General features: G+C 39.9%; 1 protein-coding gene across 1 annotated transcript in view; it reads left to right on the top strand.

Moving 5' to 3' along the window:
* The window catches only part of MYO16 (myosin XVI), a 348665-nt gene that overhangs the window by 95402 nt on the left and 229925 nt on the right, over positions 1–23338 (top strand). Inside the window, exons 3-6 of the mRNA XM_021715183.1 lie at positions 10554–10665; positions 14224–14341; positions 15135–15206; positions 17829–17970. Of these exons, the coding sequence (XP_021570858.1) occupies positions 10554–10665; positions 14224–14341; positions 15135–15206; positions 17829–17970 (444 nt within the window). The remainder of the gene's footprint in view (positions 1–10553; positions 10666–14223; positions 14342–15134; positions 15207–17828; positions 17971–23338) is intronic.

Here is a 23338-nt window from a genome sequence, read left to right as displayed (position 1 = left end):
ATCTTTCTTAGCAAACTGTGCTATCTTTGTGGATGCCAACTGTTTACTTTTGCCTTATCTGGCTTCTGTTTGCATATTAAACATCACCAAGGGAAAGACAGCCTTGCCCACAATAGAGGAGGCATTGTTCCCTTGTCGTCACACGGCAGATAAAGACACCAAACAAAACATTGTGTTTGTGGTCTGTGAGGCTCTCACCTGGTGAATGGGCTACTCAGCTTTGTTTTTAAGTAGTGACAACTTTATATTTATGTTTGAACCCTCCATGCCAGTGTGCCTTGGGTACACACGCAGATACACAAGAGACATTTCTTCAATGAGGATCGCTGGGCCTGCTGAGCAGGGCCACGCCAGCACCCACAGAGACATAGTAGGTGGGCCACAGGGACAGCACAGAGACCCTTGCGGTTCAGTGATAGTTCAATCATTTGGCAGATGATTATTGCTTGCATTCGACATGAAAACAAAATCAATTCCTAATCTCAGAGTGATGCCCACAGACTGGGCAGTAGTATTTTTATTTATTTATTTATTTTTATTCTTTTTTTTTTTTGAGCTGGAGTCTCATTCTTGTCACCCAGGCTGGAGTTCAGTGGCACGCTTATGGCCACTCAAAGTACTGGGATTGCAGGTTGAGCCACCGTGCCCGGCCAGTAACATTTTTAATTTGCTGGTCTACACCACACAACCTGAAAGAGATCCTCAGTGTAGATTTCTCTGTTAACCAGGAATACCCACCTTGATTTAATTCATGGCTTAAACATAGTCATATATTCTCAGGTTGACATAAAAAACTTATTCCAGGACCTATGTTACTTTACTTTGAAGCAAAAGTAAAATACACACACACATACACATACACACACGAAAGAGGTTCCCCAAAACCCCAAATTTATTTGTTTGACAATTGTGCATATATTCTTACAAGTTTTAACTTCAGTCACCTTCAAAGTACTCTCCGTGCCGGGCTCGGTGGCTCAGCCTGTAATCCCGCGCCTTTGGGAGGCTGAGGTGAGTGGATTGCCTGAGCCCGCAGGTTCGAGACCCACCTGGGCAACTTTGCAAGACCTCATCTCTACAATAAATCAAAAAATCAGCCGGGTGTGATAGCGCATGCCTGTAATTCCGGCTACTTGGAAGGCTGAGGCAGAAGGATCACCAGAGCCCAGCAGGTCGAGGCTGCGGTGGCCGGGAGTGGCCACTGCACTCCAGTCTGGGCGACAGAGTGAGACTCTAACTCAAAAACAAACAAACAAAGTACTCTCCGTATGATGCAATAAACCTATTGAGATGAATTTTCACTACTCAAAACAGTTTTTGGACTCATCAATTTTGATGTGTTTTAGTATTACTGCCATTTTTTATTTCCTCTTCCACATGGGCAAAATGTTTTTCTCTGAGGACTTTTTCCATCCAGGGAAACAAACAAACAACAAAAAATCACTTGACATGAGATGGGTGATTTGGGAGGGTGTGACTTGGGAGCAGTTTTGGTCAAAAACTGCTGAACAGTAAAGCAGTGTGGACAGGTGCGTTGATAAATCACCCATCATGAAAAGGGCAAACATGCTGAAAGAACCTCCAAAAAAAAAATCACTGAAGCCAAACACAGCCTCTTACAATAATGCTAGCTGGTAAACTGTTGCTGATGGAACACTTATCTAACAGGGAAGCTTGTACTCTAAGGGGACTGTCCTCTAAAAGATAAATCTGGTTTTTGGGGGGATCCCCTTGTACACACATAATTTTGGCTATGTTATTGACTTACTTGGGGATGTATGTCATCAGACTGCTGTTGGTACTCAGGACAATAAACACATCAGAAAAATTGAACAGTTCATTAGAAATGGCACAGAGTAAACAAATACTATCCCTGAATTATTTTAAAGAAATTTAACTTCCATGAAAGCCTTTTATTGTCCAAAGCTTAAACAGCATTTTGCCCGATTTTTACACGTGCTTTTTTGGTTCACTACATTTTTTTTTCTTTAAGAGCAAAGATATCTGCATGCTTGTTGAAGTTGTGTTTTTTATACTGTCTTATAAAAATTAGGTTTATGAACTTAGTTTAAAGAAAGCACCACTAGGTTTTTGGGGAGAGGGGCGGTAGGAGTATGAAACCCAAAGGAACCAAAAAACCGTAACAAGAAATCTCCTAAAACAAATAAATGAGTTCTGCAATTACAGGATACAAGATCAGTGCACAAAATCAGTCATATATATTAATCATTGTATATTAACACTGAGGATGTAGAAATCAAAATTACACAGATAACACCCTATCCAATTTCTCCAAGAAAATGCAATACTTAAATATACACTTAACAAAACATGTATTGGATTTGGGTGCTGAAAATGAAAGCAATGCTGATGAATTAAATCAAAGAGACATGCAATGTTCATGGATTGGAAGACTGACTATAGTAAAAATGCCAGTTATCCCCAAGGTAATCTATAGGCTTGATTCTATTCCTACTGAAATCTTAGCAGCAGTAAGACACACACGCACACTTGTTCTAAATTTTGTATGTAAAGTCACAGGCCTTCAAATGGCTAAAATAATTTTGAAAAAGAATAATAAAATCAGAGAAATCACTCTACCCATATTAAAGCTCACCCTAAAGCTAAAATAATCAAGCCAGTATGATATTGGTAGACAGATAGACACACAGATCAGAGGAAAAGCATGGAAAATACAGAAATAGATTAACAACAACGTCCAACTGATTTTTGAAATGCAAACAATCAAATAGAGGAAAAATAACCTTTCAACAAAAGGTGCTGTAGCAATTGAACATACACAGGCAAATCATGTAAAACAAAATGCCAAGATAAAGCAAAGCAAAAATCTCATACCTTATGGAACAAATCAAAATGGATCAAAGACTTAAATGTAAACATACAGCTATATAACATTTTTGGGAAACAGGAGAAAAAATATTTAGGATTTATGACTCTAAAGATCTAAGCTTGACACCAAAATCATAATATCTATGAGAAAAACTTAATAAATTATACCACCTCAAAATTTAAAATGCTTACTTTTCAAAAGGCCTTATAAACAATTTTATAAGACTGAGAGGAAATATTGCAAACTATATAGCTAACAAAGGACTGATATACAGAATATATACACGGCACTCCAAATTCTACAGGAGGAAAAGAAAAACTGCTGTCGTCTAATTAGAAAACGGGCAAGCTGGGCTTGGTGGCTCAGCCTGTAATCCCACGCCTTTGGGAGGCTGAGGTGAGTGGATTGCCTGAGCCCGCGGGTTTGAGACCCGCCTGGGCAGCAAGACCTCATCTCTACAATAAATCAAAAAATCAGCCGGCGTGGTAGCGCGTGCCTGTAATTGCGGCTCCTCGGAAGGCTGAGGCGGAAGGATCGCCGGAGCCCAGCAGGTCGAGGCTGCGGTGGCCAGGAGCGGCCACTGCACTCCAGTCTGGGCGACAAAGTGAGACTCCAACTCAAAAAGAAAAAAAGAAAACGGGCAAAAGACACAAAGAGACATTGAACCAAAGATGAATATAGAGATGACAAACAAGCCCTTGAAAAGTTGTTCAGAATCTTAGTCACTGGAGAAATGCACATTAAACCCCCAATGAGATATGGCCACATAAAGATCAGAACAGCTAATATAAAACATTATGATCTCATTAAATGCTGGCGAGCATGTAGAGAAACCGGTTTGTCCATGCATTGCTGATGGAAATGTAAATTAGCCAGGCTGGAAAAGAGTTTGACAATTTTTTCTAAAACTAAAGATACAACCACCATATAACCCAGGTATTGCACTTTTCAGTATCTATCCAAGAGAAAGGAAGATGTGAGTTTACACAAACACCTGTATGTGAATGTCCATAGGGAATTTACTCATAATGGCTTCAAACTAGAAGCAACCTATATGTCCCTCAAATGGCCAAGTGGTTAGTCACACTGCTGTAAGTTGATACTGTAACTACAACTCAGTAATACAATGGAACAATTTATCAATACAAACATAAATCTTCAGAGAATTATGCTCCCAATTTTTGATTCGTGGCTTTGTAGATCTTGGTTTGCTTCTTATTATACATAATAGTTATTGATTTTTAGAAACATTGAGAACCATGGAAAAGGAGAAAAATAGCAAAGTGAGAATAAATAAATACATAAGTTCAAGAAAACTCCAGTAGATTTGTATATATATTTTTCCCAACTACCTTTTATCCTTTCACTTTACTTTGTTTTCTTGGGACTCTCTGAGCTGGCTCATGGGGAGATAGAAATAATATCAGCAGGGCTCAGTGGCTCAGCCTGTAATCCCGCACCTTTGGGAGGCTGAGGTGAGTGGATTGCCTGAGTCTGTGGGTTCAAGACCTGCCTGGGCAGCGAGACCTCATCTCTACAATAAATCAAAAAATCAGTCGGGCGTGGTAGCGCATGCCTGTAATTCCGGCTACTTGGAAGGCTGAGGCGGAAGGATCGCCGGAGCCCAGCAGGTCGAGGCTGCGGTGGCTGGGAGCGGCCACTGCACTCCAGTCTGGGGACAGAGTGAGACTCCAACTCAAAAAAAAAAAAAAAAAGAAATAATATCAAAGTTTCAAGATTTAAAGTTAAGCAAAGGAAAGTAAATTTATGCATAAAATCATGGAGATTATGGAGAACTGGGTGGTGTTATTTTCTGGATGATGAACATTGTAAGAGCAAAGATTATGGAGTTTGGTGAACTCTCTTCCTAAGACCTATCTTTTGCCTGGCATATTCTGAGTTAAATACCTGTTGAAATTATAACTAATCAAGTGACACTTTTTGCATCGATTAGGTCTTTTACATGACTTGTTACTTTAAAATTGTAGACATTTATTTTTCTTGGACTTTGCCTCAAGAAGAAATGACAGTGCTTTAAATAGGTTGTTAAAATGTGTTGACAAGGAGTGAACAAATACATACATAAAAATAAATAATAAACATAACAGTTATGTACACAGGTTTTTGCTGGGGGACAGTATTAGCTACTCTTTCAGTTACCAAACTAACCAAACATTTAAGGCAAGAAACTCTTCACTTATTAAAAAATATATTTAGTTGATTCCAGTGTTATCAAAATGTCCATGAAATTGGACTACTACATTTCTACGGTGTTGTTATCCTTTTTCTGTAATACACTTCAGTGTGTGTGTCTCTCTCTCCACACTCCTGCAGGAAACTTGTAACTGAACTTGAGAGACACTGAGGTGTGTGTTGGTTTTCCAGTAGCTGGCTTCATGACATCAAACAAGCTTCAATTACCCTATTTTTTAGGTAGAATAATACCTCTTTTTGTCAATCAATGTGCAGATTAACAGAGGAAGTGGCTGTAAAACACCCAGTGGAGAATTTGGCACATAAGTATCAACAAATATTAATTCTCACCATCTTTCCCTTTGAGCAGAATTAGTCAAACAGTATTAATCATCTGTAGTTTTTTATCTGTATACAACTCATGCATTGATGGTCTTCTACCTCATGATAGAAACGATATCTAGAGCGCTCCCTTGATCTGTCATTCTTTAGAAAACAAAATATCAATGATTCCTAACAAATGACCCTCTCTGAAATTTCTGACTCTAAACATTGAGATATCTATATGTTTCCAAATAGCACTGTTCCAGGTGATATAATGTGAGTTAAGAGAAGATGATTAGAAAGCCGATTTATGCTATAGTTACGTGATTTTGACTCATAAAGAAATAATATATAAGGTATGGAATATTCCGTTCTGAGATGTGAATGCTAGGGGTTGTGAGACTATTAATTAATAGAGGAACAAAGTTGGAAACTCTCAGTCAGAAAAAAACACTTGCTGAGATTTGTTTGGGTGGTTTTCTACAATTATGTCAAGATTAGAAGGATCACATCAGTGAAGTTAAATCTAGTCCACCTGGAAGTCCATAACCCATAATCCACCATCATTCTTACCTCTTTTAAAGTATTAAAAAATCTGATGCCACTTCAGTACTGCATACATGATTGTCAATTTTCAGGTTATTCACATCACGATAAAACAGTCCAGTGTGAACTGTGATCTTTTCCTTTTTCTATTTATTGCTTTTCTTTGTCTGAGGAGACCAGAAAAGCAAATTTTATGGATTATGATATCTTCCATTGCTAATAGTATTTGACATAATTTCTCAAAAGGTTTCTTTATTTTACTTGGCTGAGTTATTTGATTACCTGCTTCATTAACGGCAGAACATTAATGAAAATTCGCCATGTATGCAAGATACGCCTTTCCAGGAAAATTCATGTTCTATATATACATTGCATTCTGGTCATAGAAAGCATATCACACACAATATCTCCTTTGACACTCTCAAAATCATCATGAACCAGCAAAGTCAAATTTTTAAAAACTGTATTTCTAATTTATTTTTGCTCCATTTTAGAGATAATAAAATGAATATTTAAATTTGTTAGAGGGGAAACGTAAAACAGTACTCAAGTATGTCTTTAGATTCTTAATTTCAGTATTTTACCAGGCATATTTTTCAAGTATTTCTCTGCTCTTGCGTGGGTTTCATAGTTGAATGATGTCAAATAGAAAATTAGTACTTTTAACCTCCAAAAACAAACTTTTTTTTGGTTCTGTTACTGGCTTTCCCATTTCAAGATGCAGTTTTTCTGTATTTCTGTATGCTACCAAATAATGGAAGAAGCTTAAAATGTGTGTAAAAGACATTGCATTCTCTTTCTTTGGTCATCTTCATGTCTCTAAATTTCTGGCTTCTGAGGAAAATATAACCAATCTGAAGGCATCTTTCCTGCTATTGGACAAACTGCCCTTTAAAATTGTCTATTTTCAGTTGGTTCCCACTGGATCCATTCAGGCTTAACATGCCCATCTGTGGCCACCAGGATTAGCTCACATGGCTTCTTCCACCCAGAATTTAACTGAAATAAAAATGCTATTGTATTCACGCTTCCTGGTGGAGCTGGTCAGCTTCTGTAAACTCTAAGCTATAAAGTCACATAGAATTGGGCAGTTTAAAGAAATACTTGAGGTGGCTGTGGGGGAAGCTTACAAATTGAATACTTTTCAAGAGATTTTTAAAGAGCAGTGGTCTTTTGCATATATGACTGTGTAACAATAACAGGATCCAATTGTTCTTTGTGAGTCGATAAATGGTCCTTCTCAATGGACTATTAATCATGCGATGTTCAAGTAGGAGGGGAACCCCCAAAACCCAAAATTTATTTATAAAAAATTGCGTATTTATTCTTACATGCTTAAACTTCAGTCACCTACAAAGTACTCTCCATTTGAGGCAATACACCTATCGGAACACTTTTTCCACTCTTCAGTTTCTGAACTCATCAATTTTGATGTTGTTTCGTGCTTCTGCCATTTTTTGTTTCACCTCTTCTATACTGGCCAAACATTTCCCTTTGAGGATTTCTTTTTTGAATCTGGGGGAAAAAAGGTTGCTCAAAATGAGATCAGGTGAATAGGGAAGGTGGAGCGTCAGGGTCACGCTGTTTTTGGCCAAAAACTGCTGAACGTTCAGCGAGGTGTGGACAGGTGATAAATCAAACATCATGAAATGGACAAACATGTTAAAATAATCTCAAAAAAAAAAAAAAATTCACTGAAGCCGAATGTGGCCTCTCACAACAATGCTAGCTGGTACACTGATGCCAGTGGGTTCCTAGAATACTGACCTAGTGGGAGAAGCCTACTATAAGGGATTTGCCCTGTAAATAATAATACTGTTTTGGGAGGATCTCGCCCTCGTAAGTGAGAAAGAAAAGATGACATCAGGAAGCTGCGTGGACACCTACGATGAGAAACAGAAGAATCAAGAGCAGTTCCAAGTTCTTATCATTAAGACTTAGAAACTGGACTGGATAAAAAAAAATATGGTACATATACATGAAGGAACATTATGCAGCCATAAATAAGGAGAAATATATGGACTTTGTAACAACTTGGATAGATTTGGAGTTGATCATATTCAGTGGTTTATCACAAAAACAAAGAACAGAGTTCCATATGTTCTCACTCATAAGTGGACCTTGAACGATTATAATGCTATAAGAAAGCAATTGGCAGTAGTGAGAGACTGTCAGGGGAGGGAGGGTGGGATTGGCAGCTGAGGGAAACTGCTAGCGGAGGGAGGGGCATACCTCATCAACAAGGGTACCTGCAAGATCAGTGTTTGTATACCTAAACCTGAAATGTACCCCACATCTTGACAATAAAAATTAAAATAAATAAATAAAGACTTCCTCGTCACTGAAATCTTATACCTTGTAGGCAAAATAACTGCCTGTTCATCATAAACCAGTCTCTTACTGATCTGTCACCTGTGGCCTTTTGCTTTTATGCCACTGCACCAAACCCCAGACTTGCCCATCCCACATCAGGCATCAGAAGAACCTAGAGAAGGTGACGCCACTCCACTAGCCGGTCCCCACACCCACCTGGGCACGCCACAGCTTCAGCTGACTAACTACATCTTCCTGGTTAACAACTGTGTCTTTTCTCCACAGCACATGTCTTAGCATCCTATGATGTTCCTCAAGCCAACTGCAGCCTGGCCATCTAAACCTCAACCTCTTTCTCCCATGATTAGAAAAACCCCAAAACTAAAAGGCAATGGTTCTTGTCCCCCATGAGAGAGTACCAGCCTTTGGGACCATAATTGTCACCCTACCTGGCACACTGTAAAAAGCAACGGTGTCTCCAACATGGAGGCCAACTCTCCACTGAACTCTGGTTCTGTACCCTCTCCCTATCTCGGCAACTCTTCCTTCTTCACCCCCCCCCATGACTCCTACTCTTTTCATCTCTTATCTAGTTTTCAGGTGACTCTATCTCAGCATCTACGCATGCAAGTCTCCTCTACTTCTCACTGCCTCCAGCCACTAGATTGTTCTTCCTCTACCCTTGCAGCCAAGATGGAAGCCACAGACGTTCCCTCAGCTCCCTCATCTACACCACCACCTGCAATCTGCTTCTCCCACACGATTCTCATCAACACTTGCTTGTCAAGGACATAATTTTCTTATTATTATGGTCTCTTTGCTGTCACGATCAGTCAATCTTCAGCAAAATTGTTTTAATTACTCTGGTTTCTTTTAACATTCCTACTCCCTTCCAGGACACTTGGTTTGCTCTTCAGCTCTAACGTTTCAGCGGGTCGTATTGTATGAGTTCATCCATTCACATGGTGTCAGTCCTCTGCGTGTTGATGACTTCCAGACCATGTTTTCTAGTCTTTTCTGAATTCCGGGTCTTTAGATTTATTATTTCTTGGAAACCACCCCCACCCCGAACTTTAACAAATAGTTTAAATGCATTATGATGCATATAAAATATAGGACATTTTCTCTCAAACAAGGTGCTCCTCCTCTTGGGAATGCCCTAAGATTGAAGGGTCCAAGATGCACTTTGTTTTTCAAGACAGAAATTTGGGAAGCATAATTGGTCCCTTTATTTTCTCCTCTCTTGTGCCCAGTTTGACCCTTCATTCTGCCATCTTTTCTCCCCCACTGCTGGTCTCTCATGGGATCACCTGCTACCCTTAGTTGCCTCATGTCTTTCCAGGTAACCTTGCACTGGGGTACCAGGATGCTCCTTCTTACACACTGACCTTGCCGCACCACACCCTTGTCCCAAGGTCCTCGGGGCATGCCCAAGACATGATTGAAATTTTTTTGCAAGATACTCAAAACTGGTTATTTCTCCAACGTCATCAACATTTGGTGCCAATGTTTCTGACTATATATGTCTCCCGTAGACACCATGCTTGACCACGTCTGTGTGCTTTTGGACATGTTGCTAATTATTTCATGGGCAGCCTGAAATCCTGGTGTTCACTTTGCAAATGCTTACATGTCAACTCCTAGGACCAAAACGCTCCTTTCCATTTGCTCTTTTCCACGGGATCTTCTTCTGGTCTGCTTCTGGGTGAGGTCCCCTTCCTACACACTTACATAACCTTGAGTCTATCTCTTTTTCTACTTCCATACCGTGCTGTCTCTTCCCTTGTCTCTGCCCCTGGCTGCATCACTGGGTTGTTGTCGAGTCCTTTATCTTTATATTCTCAGCTGCTCAGTATTGCCTCTGCCCGGCAGTTTTATAAATACACATTGTTGAAGGAAAGATATACATCACTGACTTAGCCAGCCACCTCATAATTGAAAGATATAGATAAGGAGGAAAAAAAGTCACTATACTTGGAGCATCTTTCATGCAAATATATGTATTATGAAGTATATGACAGGACCTGTCACACTTCTAGATGAAGTGCATGAATCCCTTGTGACCTTCTCCCTTCCCAAGGAAGAGTGCAGCCAAGGCAAGAGCCATGTAAACAGTATAAATATGTTCTGGTACAACCAGAACTGCTCTTTTCCTTTCCTGAAACATCATGTGCTGTCGCCTACCAAAAGCTTTGTAAACACATGGGTACACAATGTCCAGGTGATCGCCATCATTTCCGAGCCCAAATACGACAGAAGGGACTTTTCACCACGGAAGCTTGACTGCAAGCCAAGCCGTAATGCTGCGTGCTTTCTATCCTAACAGGTATTTGAACCAGACCATACGAGATGATGTATCAACAGTGGAGCATTCTCTGAACAGGGAGAAATTTGCTGTTTTGAAACAAGCCCTGAATGTAGTAGGCTTCAGCAACTTGGTGAGTCATGCCGTAAATATTTTGCTGAGAAGAATCAGCCTTCTACCAATTTATAAGAGTTATTCATTCAAAAACACGCAACTGGTATATTCCAGATGTTGCTGCAAACTCTGATGATTCAAGAGAATAAGCTCCAGGCCCTGCCCCTCAGAGACAACATGTGTGCGTTCTAGTGGAGAGGTAGACAGGAACAAGCAGCATCCGGGAAGAGAGGTACTAGGAAGGCAACAGAGGCAGGACACGCAGGGTGACAAAGAAGAGGGTACAGGTCCAAAAGGGTGGTCAAGAATCTTCCTTTCCCAAAAGGAATATTATGGGTTGATAACTTTATATTGATCATCCCATAAGACAACTAGACCTAAGATAACTGCTTAATGTTAAGAATCACTTGAAAATTAATATAATCCTGTAATCCCTGCACTTTGGGTGGCTGAAGCGAGAGGATTGCCTGAGCCCAGGGCTTCGAGACTAGCCTGGGCAACTGACTGACACCTCGTCTCTACAATAAATCAAAAAGAATTAGCCAAGAGTGGTAGTGTGCACCTGCAGTTCCAGCCACTTGGGAAGCTGAAGCGGAAGGAATGCCTGAGCCCAGCAGATCAAGTGAGAGTGCCACTGCACTTCAGCCTGGGCAACAGAGTGAGACTCCAACTCAAAAAAAAGAAAGAGAGAAAGAAAGAAAGAAAGAAAATTAATACAATCACTTTATTAAGATCTCTTCTGGAACAGTATAATTTTTTAATCTTAAAGAATGACCATATACTTGCAAGCATCATGAAACCGAAAAGCGCAATTTAAAAGTTTTAGATGATTGCTGTCTGTGCAACAGAAATGTCTGTGATCATGGAAATATCCTTGACCTGTGTCATATACAAGAGTCCTCCTAGCCGTGCATGACTCCGGGGCTCTTGAAGTGTGGCTAGTAAGACTGAAGAAATGGTTTAATATTTCTTTATTTTAATTCATGTAAATTTAAATGGGCATATGTCGTTGGTTAGTGGTTGCTGAATTAAACAGCACCAGTGTAGGGAATAAGAAATAAGTGATCCAAGCCATGCAAGAAAGGCCTCAGAATTCCCACCCATTTCGATTTACTGTAGGGATTTTCTTCTTGTCCACCAATTCAATATGGTGGAGTTTGGGCTTATGGCCAACTCCTCGTGAACGATTAGTAGATCACACGGGTAACTCTGGGGTGTCGGTCGTTCACAAGTCCAAATTTAGCCACAGATTTCAATTTGTTCTGCTTCTTTTTTTTCTGAAACCAATATGTTGATTGATTTGGGTCTTTGTTCTTCCCTGCTCACAGGGTCATGGCTCACAGGTAGTGAGTGGGTGGGAAGGTTCATGCAGGGGAGAGTAAGGATGTGGGACTCACCTTAAGTGAATGAATCCGGGGCACTTTGCTTCAACCTCACCCTCACTGCATCCAGAGACTGGAATTCGAGGAAGGTGCAATCATAGGGCATTGTGTTCCTTTTTTCTCTGATTATCCATTCTTTGTATTTCTGTCTTTTACTGGCTCCAACCCGGTCGCACTGTTCTGTTTTTGTACTTGTTGCCATTGTATCTTTTTGATTTTTTTTATTCTTCTTCCTTCCTCCCCTGCCTGAAATTTCTGCTTCCTTATAGGAAGTGAGGAGAGAGACATGGGTAGGAAACCATTCCACCAAAATGCTAGTTGCTTGGAAACAGGACTTTGACAATCCAAGACTGATTCTCAAAGGCAGAACAAATGAAACCTGGCTGCTGACTAACGTAGCCAATAGAGAATCCGATAACCTTTTTGGTAAAAGAAATATATGCATGTCAACAAAAAACCGTGGAATCAGTTCCTTCATCTTGACCCTTTGGAGTGACTTGAATGGTGTTGACAATCCAGTCCACTTTGGAGAGCTAGATGGCTCCTAGGAAGGCATTTCTGTACTGCTGAGGCCCTTGGGTCCAAACTTGTAAGCAGCCGTGGTTCTGAGAAGTCTGTTCACGAAGGTGCTCCCACATCCCTGTCACCTGCCACTGGAGTCGGTCCAGCAAGACAGCAGGGGATTGTGGCTAACTACAGGCAGACATCAAACAGCAGACTCCTCTCTGTGCAGGGAGGAGTTTATTTTTACTTCTGTCATAGAATTCACTACACTGTCATGTGTATTATAGTTAGTTTTCACAGCTCTTTTTTTTTTTTTCTCATTAAATTGTAAGGTCCTTCAGGATAGTACAAATTCTTCTTCTCTGTAGATCCAGAGGTACCCATTTTTCAAGGCACCAGAATGTTAAATGAAGACACCCTGGTTTGTTAAAAAGGAAAACAGAAAAAAAGTTGTCAGGTAGTTAGAGGCTAGAAAAAAAACTATTACTTAATAAGCATAAGTGAATTAAATTTAAAATACTAATTTATGATTTGGGAGTTACTTAAAACATTTTTGAGTATGTCACATTCATAGAATATTATTACCCCTGGAAATTACTTGGAGATCACTCTTCATACTGTTCTCATTTTTAAAGTTGGTCAAATCATATTTTCTCCTGAAAGCTAGACGATCTGGAGGAAACTCATGGAAGTCTCAAGAACTCTATTATTCCAACTGTGTATTTATAAAGTCAGTAAGTATTGTTCTTAGAACAGCTTCCATTGTAGTTATGGAAGGAATTTTCATCCTAAATTACAATGGAAGAGACTGAACATAAAAGGCTGTGTCATTTGCCCTGTATGGGCACAACCCATTTTAATATTGATATCATCATGCTAAACATTTGGCATTCTAGAGAAGCAGAGTCTAACTTACAGTTTTTTCTTGATTTTTAATTCTTTCCCAAAAAAAGGACTGTACACAACCAAATTTAAGGTCTAATTTATTTTTTTTTTAATTGTAGCACTCCAGATTCTCAGATATTCTCTTTCAGCAAACATTCTCTTACTTCCTGCTACCTTCTGCTTAACGAAAGCTCTTGCCAGCGTACATGTGTGTGTGTGTTTTTTTCTGAGTTTTCCTTAAAATACCTTGAAAAACAATTCGCATTTTTTAAAACCCAGGCCTAGCTGCTTTGTTAGGCCTCCTTTGGTTTCCCAGCAGAAGCAAAAATTCTGTAATCATGCTATTAATATATCTTGTAAAAGAGTTAGGAAATGAAGAGCATAATCTAAGTTCTTAAATGAAGCAGCCACGCCAACAGCAAAGTCTAAGTAGACTACTTCGGTCACCCAGCGTCAGCCCAGACAGGACAGGAGTGAAGTCTGACCTCTTGGCTTCCTTACACAATCATTCATCTTTGTAATGATAATGATCTAGAAGCCATCAATTTGTACCAGAGTTTCCCTTCCTTGCTCTCTTATGATTCAGGAGCAGAAACATCGATGTAGCAGAAACGGGCATGGAATCATGAGTTTTTGACTGACGGAGGGATTGGGCATTCTCTGATCCCGTCGGATATCTGGGATCTGAAAAGGGGCAGCCCCACGAATCATTTTTGCAACCTACTTTGAGATTTTTTTTTTTTAAGTGAGCCTTCAATCCTTCTTCTAAGCCAACGATTCCTTTTCTCTCTTTATAAAATGTGGAGGAGGCGGAGAGCCTGTTTGTGATTCTGGCCGCGATACTGCACCTCGGAGACATTGGGTTCACTGCCCTGACCGATGCCGACGCCGCCTTGGTCTCTGACCTCCAGCTTCTGGAACAAGGTCAGTGGACCGCGACCTTCTGACATGAACTTCATCGATGTGCAGTTTTGCAGCACGGCCAGTAGATGGAGACACAGTGCCGAGCATCCAGCTGGCATCACCCACCAGCCCCCCGCCCCTTTCTCCAGAGTAGAATTTCGTGAGGGGGGTCCGCTGACCACTCTGTTCTTTCTTGTGCCGGGGAATGCGTAACGAGATGTACTTTTCTGTGCTCATTCTCGGCATCCCGTGAACCACACTGACTCCCCACACATACTTGCGTTTATTTATATTGTTCTAAGTATTCTTCACCCTCCCCCACCCCCCAGCCCCCAGTGCATTTTGTGGCCATGTTATTAGCTAAACATTTTAAACAGAATATAATTACTTCCCTTCAAAGATCTTGCCAAAAATCTCTCTCTTTGAAGTTGCCTTGTTGGTCGCTCCCCGATTTTTTCAAAATACCTTAAAACCACAGATTGTCAATAAACAAAATATCTTCACCTATATCAAAGTGATTTAACTAGGAATTTGGGGGAGGGGGAGTAAGTCCACCCCATCTGTGAGGACAAGGAGGGAACAAACCTGCTGTGATTTAATGCACAAAGCCACAAGAACTCATTACCGTTTTGATTGCTCTAAGATGTTTCTTTAGTTAAATTCGGCAATTACAGTAGTGGTTACTTTCTTTTTCTAATACGTGCATTTTCTAATGTGTCTACATAAAACGTATAAATTATAAGCATAAAGCACAGTGTTCTTAGAATCAAAAGTGTATACTAACTTTATGTTTATGATGCTGCTTTAATTGTAGTGGCTGGAATGTTGCAAGTATCGACAGAAGACCTGGCGTCTGCCTTAACGACTGACATTCAGTATTTTAAAGGTAAATTTTTCTATACACATGGCATCCATCTTTGTGCAATCTGGAATCAAATATAAAGACTGAACACAACTTTAACTGTCCCCATTTAATGAAACTGTTTTTACGAGTTGCATGTCAAATGAAAAAAAGAGTTTTGAACCTGCTTGGTCACTTGATATCACCATACTATAGACTTGTTATGCTCTTGAGAGATCGTTTTGCCTATCTGGTCACTGTATCTGGCTAATCTGTCATTTAAAAAAAAATCATCAATCCAAGAGGATTTATTCAAATACGAGATCCATTAGCATGTGCGGTGCTACACTGCCCTCTTCAATGAAGAATCAACCTTTCCTTCTCCCCCATCGGTCATAATAACAACTGTCATTTATCGAGCATTTATGAACTGACGGGCATCGTGCCAAGCCCTGTACATTTTGTAGTTTTTGAATTCTCACAAATCACTATGAGGTGGGCACAGCTATTTCCATTTTAACAGAGGAGAAAACTACGCTTCAAAGAGGTTCAATAACTTTGAACGTCAGATCACTGGGAAATGGCATGTTTGGATTGGAGTCGAACGCTATCTGACTCCCAGATGACATGGCTAATCTCTATGCCCCGTGCATCTCTGCTCAGCGAACAAGGAGAGTGGTTTTCCCACATGAACTTCAATTATTCACCATAAATCACGGCCTTACAACGTTCCTCTTTATCGTAACTATGAGGACACACCATCCATCTGATCTTTTTTCTCCAAACCACCACCCTTCTTGCCTAATGTCCCCATGGACCTACTTGCAGGATTTAGAGATATGGCTTGTGATTCCAGTCTCATTTCTGATCTCAGAATTCACCTTCCATATTCCTGAATTCATTGAATCTCCCAATTCACTCAGTTGCCCGAGTCATTCTTGACCCCCCTTTCTCTTCCTCTTCCACCATGTGTAGGCCAGATACATGCCAATTCAGCCCCCTTAATATCTCTCATTCATACTACCTTCCCCTCATTTCTGTGGATGCTGCTGAAATGTTCACGTCTTCCCTGGATTGTGGCAAGAGCCTCTCGGTTCGTTTTTTATCTGTCCTCTCATTTTGCCCACCTTCCACACTGATTCGGAAACAATCTTCCTTGAAATGCAAATATGACTTCCATTTGTGGCTAACAGTCTCTCAAAGAGACTCCACCTCCTTGAGAGGAAAGCCAGCCACTTCAGAAGGGCTTAGGAGGCCGTTCTTTATGCTGGCTACACCTATTTTTTCCATGCTTTCTCCTTAGTCGTTTGTCTACCGGCAGCCTTCCCTCCAGCCAAACTGAGTTTTTCAAAGCTCTGCAAATACGTTATTCATCTTCATGCCTTTTTTCCCTACTGGTAAGCCATCAGAACTCCTCAGTCACGTTGACTCTGGGGACCTCAGTGCTGCAGTCATACATGGTTACACCTGTTTCACCGCTACCTTGTGTGGATTCATCCTGATTGGCCTTGACCTTGAAGATCTGGGACCACATTGCCTGCCACTGTCAACAGCAGGGTTCTCCTTCACCCGTACCCCTAATTGACTGAAGATTCCTCAGGTCTCATTTCCCATGATCCTCATCCTGTTCTTGGCTCCTTGCTCAGCTGGAGAGGCAATGGTCGGACAGTTTGGCCAAGGCTGTAGCATATGAAGTCTAGATTTCCATTCACATTCAACCCTCCCTCAAGAGTGATGTTACAGATTCATTTCCACATTACCCTTGCAGGTTCTTCTGCACATCACCCTTGGTCTGTTTTCCTTGGTTCCTTCTCTAGTTTATTCTCTTTGCAGAACCTTATCAGTCAGGAGTTCAATCACTATCTCTTTGAGAATGACATATACATTTCTACCTTTAAGTCCAATTTTACTTATAAACTTTAGAGCCATATTTTGGTTAATCATGCTGGTTTTTTGTTTGTTTTTGTTTCTGTTTTTTTAAGTTGGAGTCTCATTCTTGTCGCACAGGCTGGAGTAAAGTAGCACTTTCATGGCCACTGCAGCTTTGACCCACTGAGCTTGGGTGATCCTTCTGCCTCAGCCTTCCAAGTAGCTAGAACTGCAGACACGTGCCTCCACACCTGGCTAGTTTTTGTGATTTATTGTAGAGACGAGGTCGCACCAACTTGCCCAGGCTGGTCTCGAACCCCCAGACTCAGGCACTCCTTAACCTCCCAAAGTGCTGGGATGACAGGCTGAGCCATCGTGTCCATTCGGTCATGCCGTTTTTTAGAAATATTTTAAATATGGCCAATTTAGATGGCCGGGTTTCCATATGCCTTATGATAATTCAGCATCCAAACCAGTGAGTTGTTCTCAGAAATTTTTTCCAGAGGGACCCTGTGAAGAATTGGTTCCCTGAGAGGAGCAAACACAGCCTACAGAAAGGTCAAAAGCCATGGTCAACATTTGTAGCCAAAAAGATTGCAATGCATATGGTATCCATTGCAGGGAAATATTTTATGCAATAACTGACATCGACCTCTGCCTTTGCTGGAATCAGTGTAGTTCTTAAAGGTCATTTGCTGTATGGATGTGTGGAGAATAAATGGAATGTGTATGGTTTTATTGGCGTCTAAGTGAGGGAAACCCTTGTTCTTATACTTTCTCTTCTTTCTTCTATTTTAGGAGATATGATCATACGACGACATACTCTACAGATTGCTGAATTTTACCGCGATCTCTTGGCCAAGTCCCTGTACAGTCGTTTGTTTAGCTTTCTGGTGAATACCATGAATTGTTGTCTCCATAGCCAAGACGAACACAGAAGGTAGGAGTTGATGGATGCTAGTTTCTATTGATATTCTGTCTAAACAACTTAAAGCCTTGATTCTTAAAGTTGTTTCATATTACCGTGTGATCCATAAGTTCATCTTTATAATGCATTTCACTTTAGTGAGGTAATTTTATTCATTATTTTTCAAGGATCCAAGCCCCCCACCAAGATACCCACAGTCCCACACTGATGAACTAATAGAATTATCTCTTATGCATAGATATGCAAATGTTTTCTCTCTGGACTGAAGGTACATAGGGTCTTTTATAAATCTAGGAAGAACATAGTCTAAAAATATCTAATACTTTTAAGTTTCTTGAGTAATTCACGTCTCTCTCAGAACCAACTTGATGATGTGTTCCCCATCAGTAATTTGCTCGCTTGTTTATTCATTTATTTCATGGATTATTTGACAAAGGGTCTCTATGGTAATCATTTGGGCTCACACCCCTAATCATCTTAAACAACAGCTTTTCAGGGATATTTGATCATCTAAAAATTATTTATCTCCATGACATATGATCAGTGGAAAACTTTCTTATTATTCTTGTCACTAGTAATGACCTTGAACAGACAATTGAAAGCGGAATTGTATCTACAAGTCTTCACACGTATGCTTGTCTTTGAATAAAACCTTCTGAGAATTTCTTTGTTGTCCATATAGACTTCATCAAATTCCTGAAAATTGAAGGCTTTAGAGGTTTCTTGGAAAACATTAGAACGAATATGTATTAATGGAAAGGTTCTTAAATAAATATGGACATCTCAAAAGATTTCAAAGACATGGAAATACTAAAATTCTTATTAGAATGTACACATAAAATCTCATTGAATATTGATTAGCATATTCAATATATAGTCTGTGTTTTGAGGGTGGCTATGGTGTAATGTATATTTTAGCAGAACTACCTTAGTATTTAGCACAAAAGAGACTATTTATTTTACTCTTATTATTATCAATTAATTTATGTTTTTTCTTTAAGTATAAAGATTATTCAAAGAATGATACTAATATGCTAAGTCCACCAGATTAACCACACATAAAATTATTGGCAGTTCTGCTGAAGTTGACATTGAGAAAACTAATGTATAAGTCCAGATGTACGTAGAAATATTTAGAATATTTTTATCTGAAGTTTAAATTTTACAGAACCTTACGTTTATATAAACCTTACGTTTATATAATGAAAACATGTAGATATGGTCTACATATTTTTATTACACTCACACAAGAAAAAGTTCAAACATAAACCACAAAAAACACATTATTTCCCTCACCATGGGAGCATGACCACCATGTCACTATGTGAATTTTAGAGGATAGCCTTATAAAAAAACAAACAAACAAACAAACAAAAAAGCTTTCACTAAGCAAATGAATGAGGAAGAGGATTAGTGGGAAATTAGAAGTGTATTATTGCATTATAAGTTTACCTTTTAAGAGACAGTATTCCCATTTGAGTCATAGCTTCAATTTTTACTCTTCATTTCTCCCAAGGGTCACCCAAACCTGAATTTAAATCCCCACATAATGCAAAGAAAGGTTATATTTGCAGTATTTCTAATTCATTCTAACACAGGAAACTTAAAGTTTTACATATTTACTGAGGTATTTTCTAAGTCACAAAAAAGTTTCCACATTTGGAGAACCGTAGAATAGACTTTTATTGTTTAGTAATCCCCATTTTTTTGAAACTTTGTAATTATATCAAAAAGATTATTAAAAAGTTAATACTATCCCTATGGTTAGAACTGGAGGGCACATTGATTGTGATGAGTTAAATACATTTTCATACTATATATTTATTTGTAAATTTTGCAAGAGAGAATAAATATTAATGAGACTTACTCTAGCAAGTTATTAAAGGAAAACAAGCGAAAGTGAAGCAGGTGAAATGCTTATTCTTGAAGTGAAGGGTTCATTTCCTGGATTGCAATACAATAGGTACAATATTATTCAGATAATGCATTTAAAATAATTCTGCTTCCTGTACTTCAAGTCAAAAAGGTTTGCTTCTAAATGAAAACCCGGGGAGTAAATGCAGGTGATGTTGATGATTAGTTCATTAAGTTGAGCAAAAGCATTTGCTGTGTTTCCCTGGTCTAAAGCATGTCTTTAACATGTAGATGTAGACATCTACTGGGTTGTTGCCTGCTGTGATCTTGACTTCAGTGCAGCTGTCTGACTTGGATCCTGTATGCTGGGAGACCACTAAGGACCACCTTTAGTGGTCGGGGCACTTTAACAATTGAAACACACTAAAGCTTTATTTGTGAGACTTAATTGAAAATGATTTGGTCCAAACAGGTAGTAACAAGTGATTAGAACCATATTAATAATATCAACAAAACACCAGTTATAATGTCATGTCCTATATTTGCTTAAAACCTTATTATTCACAAAACGTGTGTGTATAAATTTCCTTGGGAAGAAATCCTGTTAGATAGCTAAAACTGACACATGCCGTTGTTGAACAACAACTCTAAGAACATGGTGTAGCACAGTTCACAGTTGTGACCACAGCCTTGCTCCCTCAATTCGCCTTTTAGTGCTGTTTTCTTTTTAAAAACTCGTATTAAAAAGATGTTTTATAACCATTTTCTAGGACATTATTTTTTCTAAGCTACAATTGTATAACTTCTAAAATAAATGATATTGTGTATCATTGGACTTTGCATGGGAGTGTCATCTTTATAAAATTAATAATCTGTAACACGGCACGGTTTCGCTCCGTCCACCTCGTTGTGGTCTTCTGCACGGTGGCAGATTGTCAGCCTCTTACAGGGTTCCTCTGTCACTTTCCCATGTTCTGTACGGTGTTCACTGCTACTACATTCCTGCCACCTCAGACAGTTATGGGCTCAAGCTTGCCATTGCTATCGTGGTCATCTGGAGGGCATTACCTAGGAGCACCCATGACCATCTCTGATTCTTAATTGATTGAGAAATAAAGCAGAGTAAAACCTATGAGGATCAAAATAGCAATCTGATGAGTAGCAGCAGATACCAGAGGACGTAGCTGACACAGTGAGCATGTTGCTTCTGACCACTGCAACCCAGACGTATTCTGACTTGCCCGCCAGCTCCCAGTAAGCTTCAACATGGGCAATACCCTCTCTTAGCTTAAAGGAGCAGAGGCTATTGTATGCTTTCTTTCTTTTTTCTTTTTTCTTTTTTTGAGTTGGAGTCTCACTCTGTCGCCCACACTGGAGTGCAGAGGCCCCTCCCAGCCACCGCAGCCTCGACCTGCTGCGCTCTGGCAACCCTTCCGCCTCAGCCTTCCAAGTAGCTGGAACTACAGGCACGTGCTACCACGCCCGGCTAATTTTTGACTTATTGTAGAGATGAGGTCTTGCCATGTTGCCCAGGTGGGTCTCGAACCTGCGGGCTCATGCAATTCACTCACCTCAGCCTCCCAAGGCACGGGATTACAGGCTGTATGCTCTCTGATAGCCCAAGAAGACGCCCTGAACACTCCTTGTCTGAGTCCCCTCCCAGACTCCAGTGAAATATGTCACTCTTCTAAAGACCGAGAGAGTGACAGCTAAGGGAGTTTCTTCTTCATGAAAGAAAACCCAGGACTATGTGTAAGCATCTCCACCTAATAAATGTGAGTATTAATTTAGAGTCCATGACCTTGAAAGACTGAAGGCCCAACTAATGCAAGAAGGTATATAGGCTCTGAGACTTCCATTCTGAGTGACTGTCGTCTTTTTTTTTCTTAGTATTTTTGAGATTATAGAGCTGAACCTCTCTGACCACTCGATATACAGAAAATCCTTGTAGCTTATTCATAACTTGCCATCAGCCCCCATTAAATTGATAATACTCAACAATTAAAGTGTGATTTTAAAGGTCATCGAGTATTTTCTAAAGAAAAACAAAGTTGGTTCAGTTTGATCTGACTTTTCTAGTACTATTTGGCCTCAGTACCTCTGTGAATTGTCAACTAACACCCGATAACCATTGTAGGTATAAACGAAGTCTTTGTTTAAACCATATGGAGATCTCGTCTATAGGTTCTTGTGATATCCCATGAAGAAAGTTGGATCCTGATGGACATAGAGACATGAGCCTTCTGTTCTAGTTTCTCAACTGGCCAGTTTTCCTCTATTGAATCCAAAGATGTGTGGTCCAGTCTTTTCCCATAGATGCAGACATTCTCCCCAAGAAGCTGTAATCTCTCCTCAGGTGTTTCATTAATTCCACTCAGACCAAAGCCGGGCTGTGCTCATTCTTTTTAGGAATTGTGATGGCTTCCAGGGTCTCTTCTACACAGTTAGCATGTTTGATCTGGAAATGGCAGTATCATACAGCTTTCCAAATAAGCTCGGTCACCTCTCTGCCCTGTTCCAGCAGACATCACCTAAGGAGCTGTGGATTGCCAACTCGTTTTATTTCTATAGCTCTGAATAGGCTTCTTTCCGGATTTTTACCACTGTGTTTCAGAACATCATCTTAAGAACACACATTGTGAGATAGAAAGGATGCTTTATACATTTTTCTTAATACTTTTACTTTCTCGTGGTCCATTTTGCCTCATTATTGGAAAAAGTCCTTTTCTGTTTTGTAATGCTGGTTGACTGTTCTTAATGTAACATTAGAAATGGAAAGACTCACTCCTGAGTATTTGCTGTTTTTTTTATTAATTAAATTTCAAACCTTTGAACAAGATAACCAGGGAAACACATGAAAATTATCTTTGATCTGAAAGGGCAGCAAGGTTGACAATGTGATTGTTGCTACCAGAAATGTGTCTGTTTTATTGTTATGTCAACATTATAAGGAGAATTGCTTACAGCTTTTCAAATGTGTAGTGGCATTATCATTTATTTTGGAGTAACCAAGCTAACTGTTTTAAGTAACCATTTTTACTCACTTTGCTGTTACTCTATTAAACAAACCTGATTGACAGTATAGTGACAACGTTTATTCTTCTTATGCCCCGCCTTCCTTTAAAATTTATCCATGGGGATATTTCCCTGACCCTGGGAGAAAACTTAAGCAGATGCCAAGACTTTTCTGTCCACTTTTAAATAAGTCTTAGTTCCAAGAACGCTTTAATCCCAAAATATCCAGCATTTGAACAGAAATTGAAGGCATCTGAAGGTGAGAATTCTCTTTCTTTCACAGCTGAGGCCAGTGAGGTCAGTTGCTGGTCCCCCCACGAAGGATGTGAAGTTTGTAACTGTGCCCCAACTTGCATAAGGATGGGAAAACGGGGGACAGGGACAAGGAGGTGAGGAATCTCTTGGCTTGCTGATTAACATCTTGAGGCTTTCTGACCATGAAGTTAGTGTCACTGGCTCTTTCTCTTTGGTTCCTCATAGATTCCCATTGCTGGGACTCCCTACCCTGCGG

Source organism: Carlito syrichta, unplaced genomic scaffold (assembly GCF_000164805.1).
Source record: "Carlito syrichta isolate Samal-C Ts95f unplaced genomic scaffold, Tarsius_syrichta-2.0.1 Scaffold306795, whole genome shotgun sequence".
NCBI lineage: Eukaryota > Metazoa > Chordata > Mammalia > Primates > Tarsiidae > Carlito > Carlito syrichta.
The sequence above is the reverse complement of the archived record's forward strand: the minus strand, read 5'-3'. Positions and strand labels throughout refer to the sequence as shown.